The sequence below is a fragment of the Temnothorax longispinosus genome, chromosome 6, assembly GCF_030848805.1.
Source record: "Temnothorax longispinosus isolate EJ_2023e chromosome 6, Tlon_JGU_v1, whole genome shotgun sequence".
In the NCBI taxonomy this organism is placed as follows: Eukaryota; Metazoa; Arthropoda; class Insecta; order Hymenoptera; family Formicidae; genus Temnothorax; species Temnothorax longispinosus.
In genome coordinates, this window is record NC_092363.1 from 17,446,501 (window position 1) to 17,470,947 (window position 24,447).

Genomic DNA, 24,447 nt, shown 5'->3' on the forward strand with positions numbered 1-24,447 from the left:
TACAAGTTTGAGTAATTGGGCTAAATAAAAGTTCAGTATTTTTAATAAACAATGTACAACGTTACCTGCATTTGAGCAGCAGCTTGAAGCAACTTTATCCTAAAGTGATTAGTCGAGCTGCTGTGACTCTTCTCCATATCTTGCCGAAGGGATTTAACATCGTCCCAGGTGCACGCGACTTTCATGAGCCAATGAAAATCGTTGTATATGCAACTGGGATACGTCTCGTCGATTTCAATCACGGGCAAGAAGTCCTCGTTTGTAACGAGAACCTTGTCCTCGTGGTACAGTAGACATGCCAGAAACACTCCTCGTCTGAGATTCTTCTGGAATTTACTCGTCGCCGTGAAGAGCTGTTTTATCGTTGTTTTCTTTTTGTGATTTCGCCTCTGCACCGCCGGCGTTTCTTGCGTATACTCCGGTCGCCTGATATCGGTGAACAGAGTGTTCAGCTCTTCCAGTCGTCCCGCGAATCTGGGCACCCTGCCGTCTATGTCCCTCCAACCTTCGAGTCATCGTAAATTTGTGTAAAATTGAGAATGTTAATTTTTAACGTGCTATGCTTAGGTATGGTACTTACTGCTAGGTGTAACGTGTGCGGGCGTCGAATTCATGAACCTGCTGTAACCCTTTAAATTTCCGGCGGCGGCGCGAAAGTGATATTTTTGCCCTTGAGTCAGATCCTCGATCCGACACTCTCTCTGCTTCATGTCCAGGACTTCCCTCTCGCCGCATATAACCGAAAAGTCCTCGTGCAGGCTCCATTGGACCTTGAACTTGGTACAGATCGGAGAGTCGTGCGAGTCCGGTTCTTGAAACCTGACTGTTATCGATGTCGTTCCGGTGACGTCGACCGCGACTAAGAAAGGCATGTCGGGTGGGCCTGAAATAAAAGATTTTTATTTTAATACAAAAGTATTTGTTGTAAATTTATCCTTTTAAAAAGGTGATAGCCGTACAAGTTAGATTAATAGATTGAGAGCCAATTTCACTAACCACGGTTAACTTAACCGACGGTTAAAGTTAGCAGGATTGACCAATAGAAATGAATCCACCCTGCTTACTTTAACCATCGGTTAAGCTAACCGTGGTTGGTGAAATTGGCTCTGAATCTATTGAACTTACGCGCTTGGTCGAAACCCAGAAGCATTTTCCTGAGGGCCCTGGCTCTCCTTTCCCACAGAGAAAGTTGCTTATCCTCCGTGCTACCGCCGCATCCCGTGAGATTGTTATGTTGCGTGGAAAAACTGGCCCTGTGACTGCTAGGCGGTTCCAACAAAATTGACCCACCGCTGCCGGAAGTACTGCCCCCGAGCTCCTGAACTCGGTGTTCCGCTTCCGAGAGCAATGACGCCAAGTGGCTACCCAGAGATTCCGGAGACTTGACTGCGTCAACAGAATATCGAACGTACATACGAGGCTATCGAATTCACAGTTGAATACATTAGAATGCACGAATGTATGCGTTATGATTAATTTGAATTACATTTAAAGCAGTCTTCGCGTTTTAATTATAAATATCTGAATGGAATTGATTATATTACGACGCACGGGGATTGTTGCCACCTACGTATTGACCCACGCGCGATTATAATACACTAATTAGCGTATTAGCTATTTCGTGCGATCGATAGCTGCAGCGTTGTCGTGATATTTTGTACGTCTCTTTGCAAGAGACGGTTTTGTCGCGATTAATTAGGGGCCTGGTTACAATTACAATTACCTCTCTCAGCGCGGATGCGGAAATCAATAAAGAAGTCACGCTCAAGAAATTACTCAAAACGCACCCCGTCGAATCCTCGTATCGTTCACGTCAGTTGAGTCAAGCAAGTTGAATCTCGAGTTATATCCTATCCGGAAATGTTTACCAGGAGTCCGTCACGGATATCTCGCGGAAAATTAGTTCGGAAGAGGTGTCCTCCTTGTTCTATATTTCATTTTCGAAGACTCGGTGTCTTAACGAGTGGCACCGTAGAAGCGCTAACGAGCGTAACGGGACAAATTAAGACGCGAGGAACGTTCGCAAAGACGAATGGAGCTCAAGTTGCTGACTTTAACGCGGGATTCCCCGGACTCGCTTGACGGCACATTAAGAGAAATTTATCTTTCTGAACTTTTATCCCAACACTGTCCCGGTGAAACGCAATCGAGATCGAGGTGTTCGGCGACACGGTAATTTCTCGCACATCGCTGGAAATTCGATTCCAGCTATCGCGGATATGGCCCGATGTTTCGGAGTCTCGTCGCGGCAATCATTACGAAAGTTGATGAGAAAGCTCGGGTATCCATCGCAGTATTTTTTTTCACGTGCAGCATGTTCCAAACAGTCCAAACGGATGAAAAAGAGTCGCTCGCTCGCACTTACAGCTCGTGCACCATCCGACTTGACGGAGTACAAGAGCGAGCGTTGAGAAATGTTTAGATACCGCCATCGACTTTACAATTCCACTACCTCGTACGTGGCTCGCGTTCGATCGTAATTACGCCGGAGCTCGATATACCGGACAAAGGGGGATATTATTAAAAACGTCGCGGAAAAAGCGCAGCGCCGCGTCCAGGACTCTCCGTTTTTTTTCTTTTTTTTTTCTTTTTGTTTTATTGCGCATTTCGCATTCCCGCTTTTATATTTATTCGTCGCGATGCAATAAAGCTCGACGGCATTTTTATTAGAGACTACGGAATCCTAATTGGAATCTCCCGCGGACTGCCGATTTTCTTGGATTTTTTGCGCGGCGAAAAGAGAGAGAGAGAGAGAAAGAGCGATTATTTCGCGGGAAAGCGGAAAAGCGAATCTCGCGGGAAGAGGTACGGATCAACGAGATTCGTCATGGGCGTAACGAAGTTCCCTGCTACGCCGCGCGAAGTTTGTAATTGGATTCGATTGTACTTACATTGGTTCCCTTCCTGCGCGCCGAATGCAACCAGCATTTTTGCCAGCGGCCTGTTGTTGCTAAGCACAGCAACGTCCAGCGGTGACAAGCCGTCGCTGTTAACGCTGTAAATGACGATAAATTGCAAATAATGTATATAGGGCCGGTAGTAAAGTTTACTTTCAGATCCTTTGTGAAAGGGGCGAAATGAGAACGTTCGAGATTATCTCGCAGTTTATACGTACTAAACTTTCTTCTTCTTTTCTTTACATTGTACCAAAGCACGGTGTAATAAACTTTACGCAACATTAAACACTGTCTAACTTGATTTCAATCTTTGCGTCGGTTTATTCGGCGTTGTATAAATAAAGTAAAACCGAAAAATTTTAGCCATTGAGTCCGTATATCAAGTTAAGACGAGATTTCCGTTGGAATCATGACTTCGGGGAAATTGCCGTTAATAAATAATATTTATGTGACACTTAAAAGGTCGATAAAAACCCACATATGAGTGTAGGCACATATATAAGTGCCACATAAGTATGGACTTCCTGCTTGAATTACAAATCGGTGCCATCCCGATTGTATTTTCCAATTTGAGTGTATTTCTTTTTACGACTTGCGGAAAAATTTCGCTACGTCCAAGCGGAAAATCGTGGGATTAATGAGATTCACTCTGAAACATTTAATTACTTTCGCCTACTTTACCTCGGACTACTTTGATGCGTAAAAGCGGGGGACATCAAATAAACGTTAACGATATAAAATAGTCGGGGATAAATGCTGGCTAAATGAATTTCCCAGTTTTACGTCATCTATCGACTTTTCGTTTGCAACGGGAATTTGAATTGCGTTGTTACAACTACCGTGCGAAATGAGCAGTTCGTAACTTTTCCGCTGCCTATACGGATTATTTTTTTAGTTCTATCTTCGGATCCGCCTGTCTTCAATTGATATGTTTGAGTAAAGTACATTATGCAGAAAAAAGAGGTATATAACTGACAATTCTTGGAATTTTTTATCTCTGATATAAACTATACTGTTGAATATGTTGTGCAAAATGAAATCAGCTGTTGAAAACCCGTTATTTATAACTTATAACAGTTTATACTTTTTTTTTATTAATGTTACTGTAGAATCTTATTTCCAATATTCTATGATTAACGTGACTTTGGAATGTTTAAGATTCAGATTTATTTTTTTCTGTCTAACGTCCAATTTCGACAATCCGATATAATTTTGGTTCAACTATCTCAATACAAAACACTGTATTGTACTGAGCGTTAAAATCATCCGAATTAAATCTATTTTTATTCCCATCAGTAAATTTTAGTTCATAAAAATTTAAATAACCATGACAGCTACGTGAACTTCTTTCAATCAAATCAGTTCGTTTGTTCCACACGTTAAATCGGTCGCCCAAATTGGCACCGAAACCTTGTTTAATCCGTTAATTTGTTTATCGACAGCCAACGCGTGGTCGTATTCACTGAGGGAATGAACCGAAAGCTTCTACTCTACTGTATATCTCTACTATAATATATCCTGGGACGACAAATTGCTCGCCGGAAATAGAAGCGAACGGCTACCTATTATCCGTAATTACCATGCGCGGCTGAAAAGCTTTCGGAAGCGTTATAATGTAACGAAACACCCTTTGTGTGCCCGCCGGTTTAAAGATATTCCACTTGTTCCGCCGAAATTCGAGGCTCATTTTACATTCACGAAGAACGCTGCAACGTAATTTAACACGCTCTGGCTGAAAACGAAATTAGTCTGCCGTAAAAAATGCTAACGACTCAGCTTTCAGACACGGCTGAGAAATAATTATTTCTCAGCCGCGAGGAACAATTGGAGCGCGTGAGGAAAATTTTATTTTATCCATCCGATTGTCCCACGACAATCTTCTTCGTTTCAATTCCTCTCGGATGCGAAGGAGGAAACGTAAAAGCTTGAACGCAACTCGGACGATTATTTTTTGCACATGATAGTCTGCACTCAGGATATACGTATAGCGAATATAATCTCTTAAGATCTCCTAAGTTACACGTCGAATCGAATCAAGAAGTTGATTCTACGCCGGTCGAACAATTCCTAATAGCGCGATTGACTGCTTCTGTAGCAGTGCACCTCGAAAGTTTCAGCTCGTATATTAGATTAAAGACCCTCCAAGTAACGTGTATTGCGTGTGAACGAAGATCTTCTAGGTCACGCGTAGACTCTTTCGAGGGTAAACGGGATCGCGGTTGGATCCTTTGAGTATCGCGAGATCAAAAATCCGTACCTCGAATTTGAAGAATAACATTTAATTATTTTTAGCGCGTAAATTCAACGATTTATGTATATATAGATTATTCAGTGATATGAAATATCTGGAAGTATCAAGTAACATCGTATCATTTCGCCAATTCATCAGTCTTTTTTCCCTTTTTATCGCCCAATCATCTTAATAATACCTTAATTGCGTACATATGATACAAATAGCTACTCACCTATTTACGTCGACATCGGTAGATTCCAAAATAGTCCTCGCTTTATCCAAGTGACCATGTTCCACAGCCGCAAATAGGGCTAAAAATAAAACGATAACAACATCAAGGTTATTTCTAATTGCACGTAAAATTGGCAAGAGTAAGTTCGGCGAAAACGAAGAGACGCTTTTAAGAAATTAAAAATAAAAAAATCGATAAAAATAAAATACCATGCAGGTGTATGTTGAGGGATTGGGCCGAGAGAGGATTGATATGTATTGACGATAGATTATTTAGTTGTTGGTGGGGCTGTTGTTTCTTCTTGCCGAAACCCTCCAGGAACTCCATCCCTTGCAACGAGTGGAACTCTGTGCGCATGAAGAAACAAAGCAAAATAAATAAACAACAAATAAATAAACGAAACATTACGAAATAAGCGGTAAATACATAACGTAAAACGAAAGAATTTTGAGGGAATCGAGAGGAAATTGATGTATACTTCGAGAAAGATAAATCCGTGTAATTTATTAAGTTCACGATTTTCACATCGAGGAAATATATATGTCTTTTATAACGATGCTATAATATTAATTATTTATTTTAGTCGGTATAATTTTTTAAGTAAATGTAGAACGAGTAATGAAGTCTCAAGTGTTTGCCATAGAAAAAGCAACGATTTTAGAAATGAAAAAGAGATATTTCCTGCATTATTTCTTTCTTGAATTATTCTACTCATTATATATTACAATCGACTCATACGTTTTACTCCACTTTCACGACTAGAAATTTTTCCCACGTGTCAGCGATGTTCTAGAATGTTAATGCTTCACCGTTTTATTTCATGTTAAACATACTTTCTTTTTCTATCTCTCCTCGATAATTATTAATTTTTTCAGCGTGAAAACGTGGCAATTAAAGTTAAATGCGTTATTTTATCAGATAGGATTTGGACCTCTTTTTTTTTCATCGCCGTAAAAAAAAGTGCTAAACCGATATTTTGCCGCGGAAACTTGAAATAACTTCCTACGAAGTGCTTAATTGCATCTGGCGCGCCGCTGACTAATTGGAAAACTTATTGATCCAGCGTACTTGATCCTGACGATGGCATGAAAACTCGCTCCTGACCGAGCCGCTCGTAATCCTTCGTCTCCTTCGCGTCTCTTTTCCTACCGGTCGTCATTTTATTTCGAAAGCTATTGCCACGTCTGCTTGTCCAAAAGTTGGCGATATTGTCGACCGTTCTGATTTTACAGGACTTCGAAGAACATGTCTTGACGCTGTCGTGAATTTTCTGATTCTGCAGGCAGATCATTGCGTTTTTTCTCTCCGTCTCGTGTATCTTGCAATAAAATTTAATCCTCGAGCGATCAAATTCGCCGAAGGACTCAGTCGTCCTTCGATTTCTGTTTACAACGTTCGAATGCTCGTTCCTCGTATCGCAAGGACGACTCAAAGGAACGGTCTCACATCTGGGACGAAATGCGTTTCGTGACTCTCCGTTCTCGAGATATTCCTCACCCACGTCCTTGTCTCGCTCGTAGTTTGTTTTACGATTAGCCGAGGCTTTGTGGGGATCCACGACGATGGTCAAGACATCACGCTTGGATGACGTAGCACGCTCATTTTCGGCGTCTTGTTTCTGCCGTTGTTCTTCCTCCTCCTCCTCCTCTTCGACTTCAAAGAGGAAGCTCGACACGGAGGAGTCCAAGGAACTGTCCAGCACAAACGTGGGGTTCTCATAGGATACATGTTTGCTCGGTCGACTCGTGTCCGTCTCGCAGGACGCACGTTTATCGCTACATTTCTTATCTCGAGTGTCTTCCTGCGAGCTCTCCGTACTGTGTCTCCTGCGAAAAATGTGACTGACTTTCGGTGATTTCATCCCTTCGTCCTTTGTCGAGGCTCTCTCCACGTCCTTGCGACCCTTGCCCATTAGCCTGTCAGTCAGAGACAGCTTATTCTTCAGATCCTTAGTGATTTCCCGCGGATCGACATCGCGATCCGATACCGAGGTCTTTCGAGGACTCGGAAATGCCTCGCCGCCGATTTTGTCGCGAGAATTCATATCCTTGACATTTTTTCGCGGACTCGTGGGCTTCTCACCGTCCTGAGATTCCTCAACAACAGGGAGATCACACCCTTTCTTGACGGTGAGATCCTTCGAGACGGACGAGAGATCGAAGCCGGCGGTCAATCGCAGGTTCGCATGATTGCGTATCTTCGACATCAGTTTCACAGACGCTCGGAAGGACCTCGACCTCTTCAAAGTCGACATCCTGCCGCCCGTGGAACGCCTCGAGAGAAGTTCCATCTTCGGGCTAGATGAGGCGGATTTGCGAAATTTCATCTGGGGATCGTTCGATATACGGTCGACGGATTCGCTTGATATACGGTTCCAATGTCCTATCGAGATATCCGATCCCTTTGAGAGTTTCGATACGTCTGAATGTTCTCAATGCGATGAAATCATTTTTCGCATATCGCTCGTTTTATAAATTATTGATAACATGTGTTATTGCTGTCGGCAATAAGGCACGTTACTGCTCCTCTTTGGTAGGCTAAAGCTTCGACATTTGCGATTCCCCGTAAATTTCTCGTAAAGTAATTCTTTGGCTGGGTAGCTGCAAAAAGATCATCGATACCGTCATTTGCTTGATCCTATACTGTCTCTAACGTAACGGCACATTTTTCTCTCGGATTGCACGACGAGGAGGGAATTATACGCGTTACAATATATTATATACAGTACATAAGCTTCGGAGATTATTCCTCCGAAGCTCCTAAAACGTGATTATATTAATGCGATTAGTCTGTGAATTAATTCACAACGTGCCGAGTTTTCGAGCTCTGACTGATAGAATATTTTCGCCGGCTTGTCCCGTTTGCGATGAAACTGATAAATATTTACACGAATAAACGCTAGGGAGAAGCGAAAGAGCGGTTAGCAATGAAAGGGGATTAGCATCACGAGTGTTGCGATGAAACGACGAGACGTGGTCGCTACGTGACTGTCGTTTCTGAAACGATTTTATTGTTTACTTAGGGCCACGTACTCGCTCGATTCCGCCACGCGACAATTGGCCATTACGAAGAAGTGGACGGAACAAGGCCTCTTCCTCCTCGGACAATTTACCGGACCAATCAAATTTATTGCTGTCGTCCGTTAGTCGTTAAGATCTTGATGACAGCGAAGTGTAGGTGCACCAAGATCAATGACAAGATCGCTGCTGGCAGTGCTGGCTTAACCAGCATCGAACATACAATACAGCGATTGTTCCCAGCAATGAATACGCCAGAGAAATTAAGCACGAGTTCAACTTTTCGCAACTCCTCGAACCTACATTTCAAGAGGATAGTGATGTTTGATATCGATATCTGTATCAGAAGAAAAAAATCGATACGATATCGGAGATTCGAATAAAGAATCATTCATGTCGAGACGCGATCGCGTTCGTATCGGATAAATGTAATAATTTTCAAGCGTTTTACTCCAGATTTTTATACGCCGCTCCACGTCGTATCGCGAGCTCGGCTTTCTCCGACTGAAAAATTCATCAGCGTGTTATTCACAGAGTGATGATTGACTAAAATATTCTTCCACGGCTCGTGCCAGCCTGTTTCTCGCGAAAGCGTGGATGTTCGAGCCTTCTCTAATCGATTGGAAGGGGCAAAAATTGGCCGCTCTCTGGCAGTCCAGATTGGAGCTCATTAGAAGCTAACGAGGGAATTACAGATCGACTGGGATGTTAATAGGGTAATTATAATCCGGAACCAAATGTGAATTGTCAGATAATCTCGATCTGAGGCAGCAGATTCTTTGACTCTCCAATAACCAATCAATATTTCAAATTAAAAGAACATCTATAAGCGCGTAATTCGAGAAAAAAAAATCGGATAAGGAAAGGACGGGAAAGAACTTCCGCGGCTTGGACGTTCTTCTTTCAACGGACGTCGCATTAATCATCCTGACAGTGTGTCTCTTTTTCCTATTTTCCTTTCCTTCTCATTCGTCTTCTCCCGTACTTCCGCGTAAGTCACACGGTTGTTATCACGATGCATCGATCTCTTTATAGAAGACGTCAACTCCGAGTCCGCCTCTTAAAAGCGGAACGATTCGCGAGTAAGTCCTAACTCATTTTCCTACTTTGTTACGGACGGTTGTTTACCCCTTCAGAGCGTTGTCCTCGTTATCGGTCTCTGTCCTGATAGACGACAATCTACTTCCTGTAATGAGGAGTCACGGTTCTTTGACGCCACTTCCTTACGTTCAAGAAGATATACGCTATAACCGAGTTACCATTTTTGCGTTACAGGATATTAAGTTTTAAATATTTTCGTTTCGATTCTATTCTACAACTATGCAACTATCTGTATGCGCGGTTTTTGCTTCTTTTTATTCGAAATATAATATAAATTTCTCTGCTTTTGTTAATGATATTTGGCTTTGTCAATTTTTATTTGTCCTTTACACACTTTCGTTTTTTTTAATGAAATAACTTTATAACGTACTATTTTTTTGTATTCTGTATTCGGCCAGAGAGCTAGACAACAAACGTTACCGTTTTTTAACGTTTAAATTCACAGTGATAAAAATTTGTTTTTTAACGTTTAAATTCACAGTGATAAAAATTTGTTTTTTAACGTTTAAATTCATAGTGATAAAAATTTGTCTCATACATAGAAAGTTGCAGGAAGCTTTTAGAGATAATATCACACACTCTAGAGGCACTTCTATTTGTTAAGAACCCTTCTGTTTGTGAGAAAAGTCCGTGTAAATGTCATACGGAGGAGTCGTACAGACGCAATGTTGTAATCTAACGTCGCCATCGCGGGTAAAATCTTAAGCAACAATCGCCGTCGTGGAGCCCCTGAGATTCTCGCGAACAGTATATCGGCAAACGTGTCGTTTATGGTTATGCAATGCTCTCACGCGGTTGCGAGGCTAGCCCTGCAAGGACGTACATACATGCGTCCGTTCACCGTTTGCCGCTCGAATACCGTCACCGGCAAGCCGATCGGGATCAAAGCAAACGTCCCCCCGCTAGGGCACCCCTCGTCGTGCTTTCCGAGGAGAAAAGTTGCCACGCATATATGCATCGGCACGCAGGCTACCTGACTATCACAGAACGAATTCCATGCGGCTGGACCCATTCTTAAGCGTGACATCGCGAGAGTCACATTTCGTGATGAGGATGGCGTTGTCCCTCGGATGCCGTTTGCCCATTAGAGTCCTCGCGACTTTCGTCCAATCGTCCTGACGATACGTCGCTTCCGCACAAATATTCATAATTTGAATATTATGTGTATAACATAGATGCACGATATGCCTTTTTAAACTTTTTTAAATTGCTACTAATCACTAAATTCTTGATCACTATATGTATCCTCCGCTATCGATCCATCATTTGGAAATTCTTTCACTATTGATCTGCGATGTCGCTCGACATTTTTCCATCGTCATCACAGGCACGTTACTCCGGAGAGACAAAAAGCCGCCGAATTTTTTTTTCCAATCTGACACACGATCGAACTGTTAAACGTTCGACACGTGACGAAGTGTCGCGCACAGGACCGAGATCGATTTTTAGCGATTTACCGACGGACTGGTCTACAGCTTCGAAAGGCGTCATGTGCGCGCGCACTTTTTCCAGCCGTTGCTGCTTTACTCCGGAATCTGCCGGCATGGAGGGGCTGATTTCCACAGCGTGGGGAAGTCGTCCCACGGGCCCCGACGATGTGCGGCACTTATCCCTCGAAACGGTTTCTCTCGACGGTTGCCTTTCTTTTTCGCACGATCCGCGACCTTCACTCACAAAAATCGTCACGACATGTCACGAACTCGCGCAGCGTCGCTCGCGCGAGCTGCGAACACCAGCGATGCGGCATTACTGAAGGGGTACACATGCCAGAGCGACCCCCCGATCCGTTCCACGGCGAGCAAACAGCTGCCGCGTCTGGGCCCCCCTCCAGTAACGAATGGCCACGTTGCGTAGCTCCGGAGAGAGATTGCCCAGTCTTTCGGCACTGACGACCGGCCTCGCACGAGTCAACTTGTCTGCCTTGTCTGATTAAGCCAGACAGACGGATAGTTTATAGCACGGAAACGGACAAAATGAATGGCTTCTCTCAATACGAAGAGCGAAACGTTTAATATTCTGAAAGTTGCTCATTTAATTCAATTATTAAGCTGTGTCTTAATTTAGTTATTAAACTCTTAAAATGATCGTTGGACAGCTATTACTGGGATAAAGCTGTTTACATTAATTAACTAACGTTAATAACTTTATTTCAGTTTAATAACGTTAAGCTGCTAAACTACATAATTAGTTGCATTATAATTAGTTGCATTTAATTAACGTGCAAATTAGTAATTTTCAAGTCTCTCGCTTAATTCCAACTGTCGCCATTTGATTTAGAAGAAAATGAAAATAGATTGTGCGTCGCGGCATGTGAGAATAACATGGATTTTGGCAAAGCCATGTGAGACCGCGTGAGGTAACTTTTCCGTTCTAATTTTATTCGTATTACCTCAATGCTTGTTCAGGTTGACGTCAACGTTTAATTAGAGCGATGAAATTATGTCTAATATGCACTGAATTTTGCCTCGTTAAATTTCTTTGATACGATTTATTAATACATGTATTATATGACATTTCGACAAGCTTGTTACCAGACTTTAAAAACGCATACATATATAATGTTGCTTACATACGCAGCTAATAAATAAATTCGGTGGATATGCCAACATTTCCATTGAGATTATGTAATAACTGTGTTTCGTTATACTAATTATCAATAATTATCGCAATTATCATTAAATAATACGTTCGCCTGCATTGGATAACGATCCGCCGTTATTTGGCGCGTGCTAAATAAATTGTACATTTACGCCGAAAATTTCGAGATTGTTACGGCAAATCGAGCACGCTGAATGCTAATCACGCTCAAACACGGAATCACACACATACGCGCACGAAAGCGTATCTCTTTTCCTGCCCGTTTGAATCTGTCTGCGTAATTAAACAGCCGGTTAGACAACGCCTCTGCGCCCGCCGTCAGTCGAGAATTTCTCGGCGCAATCTGAGATTAACCGATAGAATTATCAACGTGCCGTACCGAACGACAGAATTCCTTTGGCGTAATGTCAAAAATACGTCGCCCTTTTGTAATGACATGAAAATGTCATTTAGCGCGCGCGACCCCATTAAATTTCATTCCGTGAGCCCTCTCTTTACTTTTCCATTCTTTTTTTTTTTACCATTAGGTCCAATGACGACGTGCTGCATTTATTAGCCATATACGGATAAGAGACCTGACCATTTGCATTTTCATGCGAAACTAGATCGGTCTGGCGCTCCACGTCCGCCAGTCTCTTAGCGAGGATAGCTGTAGCGCGTGAAAAGGCGATTTGACGGAAATCGCTGCGATTACCTCGGCGAAAGGTTGCGCTGTTTATCGCGTGGCGTAAAAGGCACCGGAAATCCGACCTTCCGGAGCAGATCTCATTACGGTGCGTGTAGCTATTCAAGTGGCGGTTTAGACTGCGAGCGTGCTTGAGGGCTTCTTTGAATCTTTGTTCCGTCTTTAACTCACCGAAAAAAAGCCATCTTTGAGCTAAAATAGTTGACACACTTTCTCCATATATATCGCGAATAAGCAGCGTTGTTAGCGCCGAAATTTGCATTAATTTAACGCAAAGTTTGAACATAAATAATAACATTTATAGCTTCTCGCTTAATGAACCTTAGTGAAGCATCATATTATGTTCCTAGAAGTAGATTTATGCTTAATTTACAGTATAAAGTTACAGGTTACTGTATACCTTCAGTTTGTTAATGATAAGGCGGACCGTTGAAAAAGCGAGAAACATCGAAAAGTTCATTAGAAACCGCGGGGCGAAACTTTCCCAGGAAGTTTGGCGATTGTTCTGCGAGAATTTAATTTCTACTCTGGGAGAATGCGATAACAATGCTTCGTGTTTTGTTCGCATGGAACGAGTCGTAACGACGCGAGCCACGAAACACTTTTATTTCATATCTACCGTTTAGATGGGAGATGCATTCACGGAACTCTGATATCGCGGATCTCGCGGATCCTCATTATGTTTCATAAAGAATGAGCGGATTTCTGTTCAGGCAGTCTCAAGATGTCTCGCAATATGCTCATCGGTCCGCAATATGCCCAATACGAATCCTCCGTGATTAAATAATGTTTGTTTCGTAGTGACGCAGTAATGCACGGATACAGATAAGCAGTTTGCTGGAAATGTGGTAAACCGCGGGCTTCGAGAGATCTAATTCCTCTCGCCGCGTTATAGTTGTATCAGACATTATAACGTCCTTTTATGACGAGATCACCTTGATCTCGTCGTGTAGTTCGGTTTCGGTTTCTCAGCGCCTACGCGTGCTTTTATTACCGATAAAGAGTTTCGCCGCGCGAGAAATAAAAATTCGAGTAAAATTCGCAAGCGAGGGTGTATTAACGAAAAATTCATCGATCCGTTAAACATAACGGCGTGGTCGACAGCGCTGTTACGGACGTAGCCCGCATCGGTTAAACGCGCCGTTACGGTCCGGCAACTCGTTCGTTTTGTATATAGGAGAACTTTTGAGTGGCCAATTGAAAGTTCGGGCGGAAAAAGTTTAGACAGTGGATCATGGCCTTCCCGAAAAAAATTTCAAAACTTCATTATTCGTTAAATATAGATATCACTGAAATATTTTTTTTAATATTCTCTTTGCAGAGCAAAGAAGAAAAAGGCCGTTCGTTGCGAAAAATTCATAAATTAGTTTAAACCTGTCGTGAAGTTTTTTGAAAAGCGCTACGATAAAATGAGCTTAGCTATGGGCGAGTACTTTAGCCTCGAGGATTTTGTCCTCATTTGTTAATTATGCGGCCGTCACTGCGTCACAAAAGGAAATAAGCGAGAACGAGGAAGCTGTAGCTTATCGTTTGTCCACTTATTGCATTCGGATTGTGTAAGATTGACCATTTCTTACGATTAATCAATTTTTCTCTTGCCAAGATATATATTTTCTCGAAATATCTATAATGTGATTAGTTAAAATGAATTGAGCGCACCGTTTTCGTTAAAGCTAAATGTTTGGAAATCTTATTAACATAAATACAAATTACGTAAATAAATTTGAAATTTGCGCTTTATTAAAACGTATAATAAATATAAATGTATAGATATATTTTGGGCAAATATTTGACATTTTGTTGCTTCACGCACGATTATGTATGCATCTGCATTCGATCGATTATTGTGTGCTGTGTGATTATATTAAAAAGGGAATGTAAACGATTAAATATTGATTTTATATTTTACAACATTGTGCAATAATTTTCCATAATTTCCTGCTAATGATGTGTTTTCAAAAATTATTTAGTTGGAGTGTTCACTCAATTAAAGATTTACACATAGCATGTGTGAAAATCGAGGAGGCATGAAAGAATGAAGAAATTTATCATTAAGCCTATCACACAATACAAAGGTACCAGACAATAGGAACAGGGAATAAGCCACGCAACAGAAATAACCACCGTGATTTAAATTTTGAAGTATAGATTTCAATGGAAAGTCCGTACGAATAAACTGGGCTAACTAAAAACCAGCGTGGTAAATGATGCGCGAAAGTTTTTTATTTATATTTTTATTTTACATATTTTTCAACATTTGACTGCGTGCCGACTAGATTTGTCAGACTTGAAACACAACTCCGATTGGAGTAGTAAAATCTCCCCCCCCCCCCTACACCTCAGGTCTGACAAATCTAGTCGGCACGCAGTCAAAGGGGTAGGAAAATAGGTATGTCAAATAAAAATTTAAATAAAAATCTTTCGCGCATCATTTACCGCGCTGGTTCTTAGTTAGCCCGGTTTATTCGTACAGAAATAACCATATTTCAACTTACCAAAAACTGTGTATCAACGCAATGGAATATGAAATAGGCAATAGGAACAGAATTTCCTACACGTTGTATTTCTATTCTCTATTGCCTGTACCTGACCAATCACAGTTTTTCAGTTTTATTATAAGTTGAAATGGGGTTATTTCTGTTGCCTGCCTTATTCCCTGTTCCTATTGCCTGTACCTTTTGTATTGTGATAGGGTTTAGAAAGATAAACAGGATACCTAGGTGAGAGAGGCGCGCGTGCGCGTGTGTATGTGTATAGATAAAAAAAAAAGTAGGCGTAGATTTAAGTTTAGATCAAAATTTATTATGTATTTTTGTGAATTATATAATTGTCTATTTTTGTGTGTTTTTTTGTATTATGATAAGCAAAAGTTCGTTTTAACTTCATAGGAGATCAATAAGTTATCTATTTATAACACGTATATCCTAATTATAGTGTGATTAACATCCATGATTTGTAGAAACACCATTGTCAGCTCGGAGAAACGCTTCCTGCGTACTTGCGTCTCTATGGCGTCTCGAGAATCGTTCATCAAAGCGTATAATCGATCGGGGTGGAACGTATTGTCTGTCGTCAATGAGACGTAACTATATAGGTACACGTTGCACGTCTGTGCGATATTAGACGGAAAATATGACGGCGCGGTACACCACGTGAACGCAGCGTATGCGGTGATGCGGAACGGATGCGCTACCCCGCGGAATCCATTTCCAACTGACATTGAGATATATACGGCACTGTCAGGAAATTGGAAGTGCGCAAGGACGCGCACGTTTTGTTGGAGGGTGCATTAAAAAGTCATCATACATATGCGCGTCCGACGAGGTGAGAAGCAGCGAGAGGAATGCGCGAATTCGAGGGGGCTGACTTTATCCACTGACAATTCGCACGGAGATGGAATGTCGCGTGGAATCGCGCGTGATTTTCAACAAATAGTTGAAGCGATAGATATTAAATGCGTAATACACGCCGTGTCTCTGCCGTAGCAAGATAAAGTAATTCGATTAGCGCTGCAGTGAAATCCGTTTAAAGCGACGGCTGCACCAATTTCCTGAATTTGCATTGGCGATTATTTGGAGAATTGATGGAGCATGTTAATTACTTGACGTAACTGAAAACTACCGCAATAGGAGAGGCGTTACAACGAACAGATTTCGAACGAATAATCGATATATTTCGTTTTATTCATTTGGAACATATTGCACTCACTTGAATATTTATAAATTGTATCGAAAAGAAATCAACGAAACTCCGTTCTATTTACTATTCGCGAAATGCTCTGTAAAGCCAATTGGTCATTGATTGAGTGCGTCTGAAGAATCGAATAATATTTAAATAAATTAAAATAACTTTACGCGCATTGGGAAAGCCATGAATGACCTGAGACCGAGTAATTACAGAATTAATTAATTTCGCACACAGATACTGACATTCTTTGTCACTTTAATGGACTTTGAAACCCGAGACACTCCACATTCGCAAGTTTCAGATTCTCCGGGGAGTTTTCAGGCCAGATATGTAAATTTCAGCAATCGTTCCCCACGGCTCTGGGAAGCAGGTCGTTATTTTTACGCGTATGAAGAATGATTGTGCTATTTCTCCCCGAGACATATCGATAACTTCAGAAAATAAAATGAAGTAAAAAGCTCTATATATCAATCGGCTCGCGTTACACATTTCCAAGCGTTTAAAGAAAATACCGATGTATACCTACCCTACTGAAATTATGTAACACACTGAATTCTATTCGCCAAACAGTCACAGAAATTCTAGCGTAGAAAAGTATACTTTCACATTCGTTTGGTAAAGAGAAACGATTTTGACGTGCGTTGTGAGTTTGAGAACGGTTTGCAGAGCAAACTTCTTCGAAAACAGCGCGTGCGACAGCTGTACCCATTTACGACTGTTTTCGACCCAGTTGCAAAATTTTTAACAAGAAGCACAGTTCTCGTTCTGGAGAACTGGCGCATCGTTCAATGCAGAAGATAATCCGCGTGCAATTAACAGTGGGGGTGCAATTAACATCGTAACTGCGATACTACGAGGTTCATAATCATAAACTGCATTCTCAGCGAGAATATTACGCGCACACGCGCAGGCGAGTACGTATACTGCGTTCTGTGAGAAAAAAGTTCTCACTTTACTGCCAACAGCATGTAATATCGCAGTTATATCCATAATCTGCAGCTATATCATTAGTATCATTACTTAACATATATAATAATGAGTAGCAAAATCCGCGCGCAAATGCGAATTATGAGAAAATTCAATTATATTAATCGTTAAAATTCCAATCGTTACGGGAATATAAAAAAAACCATATGCGATTATTTAACGCCACGTACCAGCAGAAAAGGATATCTAATAATTTTTAGTGGAACGTGGGAGTCAGTTCTGTATATTGTGTATTTAAATTACTCGCGTTTTTTTGCGTCGTATCGTGCAGAAATTTCGATATTTTATTTGCGCTCGTGGCGCTTTACGATACAGTATTTCGATACAGACGGTAATAATTACACGTGTACTGCTAGTTGCTTTTAAATCATTTTTAAAACGAGATGTAAGTTATAAGAAATATAAAGACCGCCGTCGTAAAAAAAAGCTATCGTGTTAATTATTCGAAATAGTACTTTGCGTCTGTTTGATATAGCGGTTTTACAAGTTTAATCAGTTCTGTTATAATATATACTTTCCAATTTTCTAAAAAATCATGTTTCCAGAAGTTTTTACAGAGAAATGTGTTTCATAAAAGTTTCTACTCTGTGACATTCGGTCTCAGATCAACTGATATGGAAAATGTATTATACATACATCAAACATTTGAAAAATATTTGAAAAGTACTTTTCAAATATTCGTGAATATAATCCACATCACATGTTTGCATAACATTTCACCGACAATTCTGGTTATATGCTGTGCTTAATACTAACAAGCTATGCTAATACTAAGAATGATAATAAAAGAATAAACTTTTTCGAAGCTAATAATTAGATTTAAAAGTTCAATTTTATCAGAACACAGTATAGACTATTGAGGCCTTTTTTAGACGAAATATAATTCGCGTCCAATTTCAGAATAAAATTCCATGTACAATTTTATGTAGCATACATTTTGATACATGTGTGTATTTAAATATTTTATTCTGATTCGCCCAGATACTTTCCGTATTACTGGACACACATAAAGTTATAAATATATTTCTATTCTGAATTTTGGTACGAATTATAGATAGTTTAAAAGTGTCTTTAGTGTATAATCTTATAATCTTTATTTCATTCTAATCAAATTGCATTACTCTTATACGAATGGAATCAGTTTCGTACTCGATCGAAATAATGAAAGCGTTCCTAATCTGGAAAATCAGTTTGTGTGTCACCGATATATTTTTTCAACCAAAATATTATCTGGAAAAATTTATACGACAAATTGGAACAATCCCTTTAACGAAAAAAGATCTCGGGAGTAGAATGCGTTCTATGAAAGTGGACGATGCTCGCTCCCGGGGGATATACAGGAATCGCTAGGAAGGTAAGGAGCGGCGGAGGAAGATTTCTCGAGAGAAGAAGATGAGAGGATAATGCATTTTCTCTCTCGCGAAGTTCATCGCCAATGCTTCTTACGCCGCCATCGTTATGTCTGCATTATACAGTCGTTGCCGCTGACTGCATCAATGGTTTTTCACTGTAAAATACGCTGGCGCTTCTCTCTCATTTGGAATTCCATGGAAAACGACCGTGCCGTGAATCTCATCTTCAAACTTCTGTCGAATTCACTCGCACAATGACGAATGCAATCTTTATATATTTGCAGATAAATTACGTGATAGATCATCTTTCGCAGAGTTTTAAAATTAGTCTGATGTCTGATGCATTTTTGCATCTTAATCAGTTTAGCGATGCAGCAACAATTCACAAATTTTGTCATTTTAACATAATGCCGGGCGCTGGTTTAATATCGCGATTTAATATCGAATTAATGGACGGCATCAAATGTGTCGAGATTACTCGAAAATGATAAATCTGCTCGCGAAATGGCCCGCGAATATTCATTACGCGCGATTGTTAACAAGCGGGCATGACAATTTTATTATTATTATTATTATCAGGTGTGAATCGTATCGATCTGCTGAATTTCAAAGTTTTGCCTTCCACGCGCGTGCATTTGGTTATTGCCGTTCACATGAACATTAATAAACGTTATGTAGAAGTGTATAAAGTATTCATTAATATATAAATTACAACGTGTTTACTTCGCGTTTTGCTGGAGTGTTTATATGCATTGAATTAAACCATGACCTGTCGAAATATTATCGTTTACGTTATCAATATTTTCAAGAAATAAAAATTGTTGCTTGAATTAAATTAACTTGTGCATGCGCGACAGCTGAATTCTTACAAAGTTTTAATTACACAAAGAATGCCAATAAAATTACGCGTTTATCAATACATTCCATAGATAAATTATTACATCAAAGTTTATCAGAAAGAGTATAATATAACATTTTGTACAGAGAGTAATATTGTAATAAGAATTATTGCAATAAGAATTATAATAAAATTTTCATTATCCTGAAATATACTGACATTATGATGAACGTTTACAATACGTTTACAATATTTTTATTCAAAAATATGTAAGTTTTTTATTTTACAAAAGAATTATCATAATTTTTAAAATGTTTCAATATATAATTTAAAACAAACAATTAAATTCCACGCTAACAAGAATGACATTTTACGAAATGCAGCTGCTTTTATATGTAAGATAAGTTGCGCAATTTATTATATTTCTGGGAAAAATTGCAATATCAATGTAGTAATTTTCTCGACGAGACAAAAAATTAATTAATTATACCACTGTTACATATATTATAAGGTTTCATATATAACTTTAATTAAATTCAAAATACCTATATAACTTTTTACAACGTACGTGCGTTATGTATGTGTGAGTTTTGCTACGTTTACTAATGCAACGGTGAAAGTGTAATTAACTGTCAATTTCCATAGTAATAAACCTTGTTATAATGCTGCTGCACTCTAGCGTTTACGACAAAATATTGTAAAAGGGTATCTGTCTTTATATGCAATTTATAAGACAATAATATTCCCCGTGCATAGTCATCAAATTTGCTATTGTTCTAACCCGGTATACGATGCATTTATCACGTAGAGATTGCCGCAGTTTCGCGTGTCGCTCAGAGCTGCATCGCGTGTATATCGACTGTTGTTCTGTCCTGTGTAAAAGGTCTGATATGTGTCGCGCGCACGTGTCGGGGCATAGACATTAGATCCTATACTGAATCCAACGCTGCCGGCTTGATCTGTCAGCTACAACGAGTGACGCATCGCAAAATTGAGAAAATAAATGTGGAGGCGTGACCGTTGATCGCGATTATCGAGTTTTAAATTATTGCCGGGAATTTTATCGGGACAATCCTGATCGGTCGCATTTTCGTCACCAAGACAGCTGAAAATTTTACCTAAACGCGTTAAATTTGTTGTAATTTATCGGACGGCGCAGCGTGTGTTGTTTATAAAACGCCGGCTATTGAAACTCTGTAATCTGTAAGATACTTCGGACTCGTGTAAAAATCAATCATATAGAGATGCGCGGAACGGCACGTGGTTTAACGCATCACTTGATACTCGCGCTTTATAATTTAATAACGCTTTGCGTTATCAGTTGTACGTTGCAATTTGTCACCGTACTTCGTGATCCATTTTTGCGACCGCTGACATTTCACGAACGCACGTTTCGCTTTATCCGGTGATAATTTTCAAACGTTAAGCCGAGGTGGATTTATCATCAGTTTTAAAATCTGGCATAATGATATAGCAAACAAAAGCAAATCTGCTTGATGTGTTCACATGGGTTTCGCGTATTAAAGCGCGTCATTTATGCAATGCAAAAAAGATGCCTGGCAAATATATATATCATGTTAATTTATATGCGTCGCTTGTTATTACATTTTAAAAGATATTAATATTAATGCAGCGTTACTTAAAAGAAAATGTCAACGTATATTCCCTGTTGTAAAATACAGTTGTTAATTAATTTCCGTTAGTGCGTTATTAATGAGCGCGTCGAGTCCTTTTCACGAATGCCTTTCGACAGGATGCGCTTTGAAAATTTTTCGAGCTTGAACACTAATTTCAATGAAAATCTGCTAAATAGATAGTCTCGGTCGATTGGAGGAGGGTTGATGTCGCTTCGCGCCTGATTGAGACAAATTGATAATTGGATTTGGCACGACTAATTGCATCGGAGACAAGTAAGCACCGTAACACCGCGAAAAAGGGAACTAGTTATTTTGTTGCCTGCGTGCAACATCCTATTTGTCTTCATATATTTTCTCCTGGGTACAACGCGTTTAAATTTCAATCACGGAAACATCACCGCAGCTTTCCCCAACATCTATCCTAAGCTCTTTTTTTATTTAATATCGATTTCACACTTGTCAATTTAGCCGCCCCGCAGGTATTTTTTTTATATAAGATGGATCGATAACGCCGACGTGTGTGTACGTACATGTACGTGCGTGATGTGATACTGATACCGCTGAAGACACGTTTGATGAAATAAAAATCAGAATATTTTACGATTAAATAAAATAAATGTTAGCTCGAAAATTGCGTGGATCGGCATTTTCCATTTCGTTTACCTTGTAAAACTTCACTCAAAATCCAATTCGTGGGTCCGGTCGCTCGGCATTTTTACATCCCCCGGTGAGAGAGAGAGAGGAACGCCCATTCGGCGATAACAGTTTGAAACTGGAGCAGTTCATGTACCATTGCGCGCATCGGCGAGCTAAATTATTTAACTTCTCTCCTGTTAATGAATAAACTATGGAATCCACAAACGTTCTTTTATCGTTAATCCGTTTCGCGCTATTGTCGACGTCGGATTCACGATAACAATAGACGGAAATTACGATGATGCGATTTTAACGCACTGACCACTGAAAGTTCGTCGACAATGCCAGTTAAATTGCTCGTTATGTCGCGCAAACTATCGTAATTATATAGTTTTATACATGAAAATCACGTTGCACAGGTAATAAAAGTCACACTTTGAATCATTGCGATCACATAAAGGTTATTACGATGCTCCGCATCGCTATTGTACGTATTTTCATACCGAATCAAACTGATGCGCCGTCCGATCGCGACTTTATCACGTTCGATTGAAAGTGACTTCGCCTTTAACGAAGCGGAATGTAATTTCGTTATCGATTTGCAGTGCAGAGCGATGCAATTTCACGTTGCGCCGCGTTGGAGACACTGGAAAGCGTCATGGAAAGCCGCAAAAATGAGGTGGAGCTTTTCCATCAGCTAGGGAATCTTGTCAAAGGAAAATGTATCGACATCGATTAACCACGCGAGGTGATATTTCCCACGTCGGATTTGTCAAATTAACGTCGCATTGCGGTTTTGCAACAATTTTTCTTTCTTCGTTAAAAGTGCAAGTAACCGGCTTTGGAGCTTTCCGATCGCGGAATCGATTTAAAGACTTTTAAAACTCGCGCGTAGAATTTGTCAAACTTGATCGTAAGATCGTAAGACGCGTTTCTTACAAGAATACGCTACTTCTCACGCAAAAGGTCCTCACGACGTGGAGGAAGGACACGGACTGAAAGGAAGGTTCGTAACAGATGTGGTGTGCTGTTAAGCATCCGTGCATGACATCGGGGCAGGTGAGTTCGAATTTCGTTAGACTCAGGGGCGTATTACGAGCTTGGCAGGTTTCTATTTGCATACGCAAAACGTCGGGTCTGAAACGTTTACATTTTGGAACTTTGTGTAACGTAATATCATTTTCGAACAGTCGACTTGAAGTATCGATCCTTACGATAGTAAAATATTTTTACAAAATTATGCTTTATTTCTCGGTTACTTTTTCGGCAAACGATTCCTCCGTTTTTAAATTGAAATAAATGCGGTGAAATGAAAATATGTGGGAAATTAAATAAATACGATCTTATGCGGTTTCAAAGGGCTGTATAATATTTTAAAAGTACTTTGAGATATAGATAATATATAGATAAAAATAAAGCAAAGTAAGAAAGACAAATACCAATATTTAATACCAACTCCAGTACCCTTTGTGTTGTTTGATTTTAATTTCCCGTTTTGATTTCCTGTTCATCAAATCCTCTGATTTTATCGAAATTGCATTGCAATATTAATTTTTTATTAGAGAAAGTAAAAAATCCAATTAAAAACTAATTTTACTTTGTACAATTACTGGAAAAAAATGATAGAAGTTCATCGGTTACTGATTTATAACCATTATTGTTAAAACCGTCTATTCTATATTTGCAAGTTTTGTGTAATTTACATGTATTTAATTCTGAAATGTCTTCGCAAGAATAATTACTCATTTATGTTGGAGTTTTATTAGAAACTTTTATATCAGCGATATAAAAATAATGGCGTAGGAGCAAATTACATATTATTATTTGGTAACACATACCACTTTTATTATCGCACTCTCCGTAGAAGTTTCCTCGGGCTTAATAAAAAAAACTGCAAGTACAACAAAACCCACTTACTTCCTACGTAGTTTTATAGTTTATACACTGTGTATAATAAAAAACTCATTCTCGCGTTTCTCTTTCATAGATCTAATTTTGATTTTGCAATCTTTTTTTTTTCACATCAATTAGAAGCAAAAATTATCGTAAGCACCTATCGCTCTCCTTCCCTGCTATTCGAAGATATACGGAATTATCAGGACACCCGTTGCATCCGTACTTGCATTGCAGGTGCCGCCCTTTTCCGGAATGTTTTTCTCACACAGTACGGCGGGCAGAAGGGTGAACAGCGAACGAACTCGTAACGGAAACTTTCCGAGTGCTCGTAACTCGATGCAAAATTTGAAAAGAACGGAAGTAGGACAATCACGAACGGGTGGAACAATCGGGGATCCCTCTCTCTCTGTGTGTGATTCCCTAGTATCCTAAACTCGTCCTTTCGTAAGAGCTCGTTTGGATCGCTCGTACGTGACGCTCTACGCGAGTAGATAATTAAGAAACTTGGCGCGATAGAAACGGAGCCCAGAGGCGTAATTAGGAATAAGACCGTTTCGGAAATCTGGTTGAACTATATGGCGAGAACTATAAAATACCGCGACGTTGGCACGGGTCGGGAAAAGAGATTGTTGGTTCTTTACCCTTTTTATT

At 40.0% G+C, this 24,447-nt stretch overlaps 1 protein-coding gene across 5 annotated transcripts in view; it reads right to left on the reverse strand.

Moving 5' to 3' along the window:
- The window catches only part of Wake (wide awake), an 83,522-nt gene that overhangs the window by 6,763 nt on the left and 52,312 nt on the right, over positions 1-24,447 (reverse strand). For 2 of the 5 annotated variants that reach the window (XM_071780380.1, XM_071780379.1), the window contains 6 exons: positions 5,572-5,709; positions 5,363-5,441; positions 2,892-2,995; positions 1,126-1,386; positions 581-883; positions 66-505 (listed from right to left, as the gene is read on the reverse strand). In XM_071780380.1, the coding sequence (XP_071636481.1) occupies positions 66-505; positions 581-883; positions 1,126-1,386; positions 2,892-2,995; positions 5,363-5,441; positions 5,572-5,709 (1,325 nt within the window). Of the gene's footprint in view, positions 1-65; positions 506-580; positions 884-1,125; positions 1,387-2,891; positions 2,996-5,362; positions 5,442-5,571; positions 5,710-6,430; positions 7,963-10,453; positions 14,720-24,447 lie in introns of those variants that run through there. The other 3 variants (XR_011732380.1, XM_071780378.1, XM_071780381.1) reach the window with 3 other exon arrangements.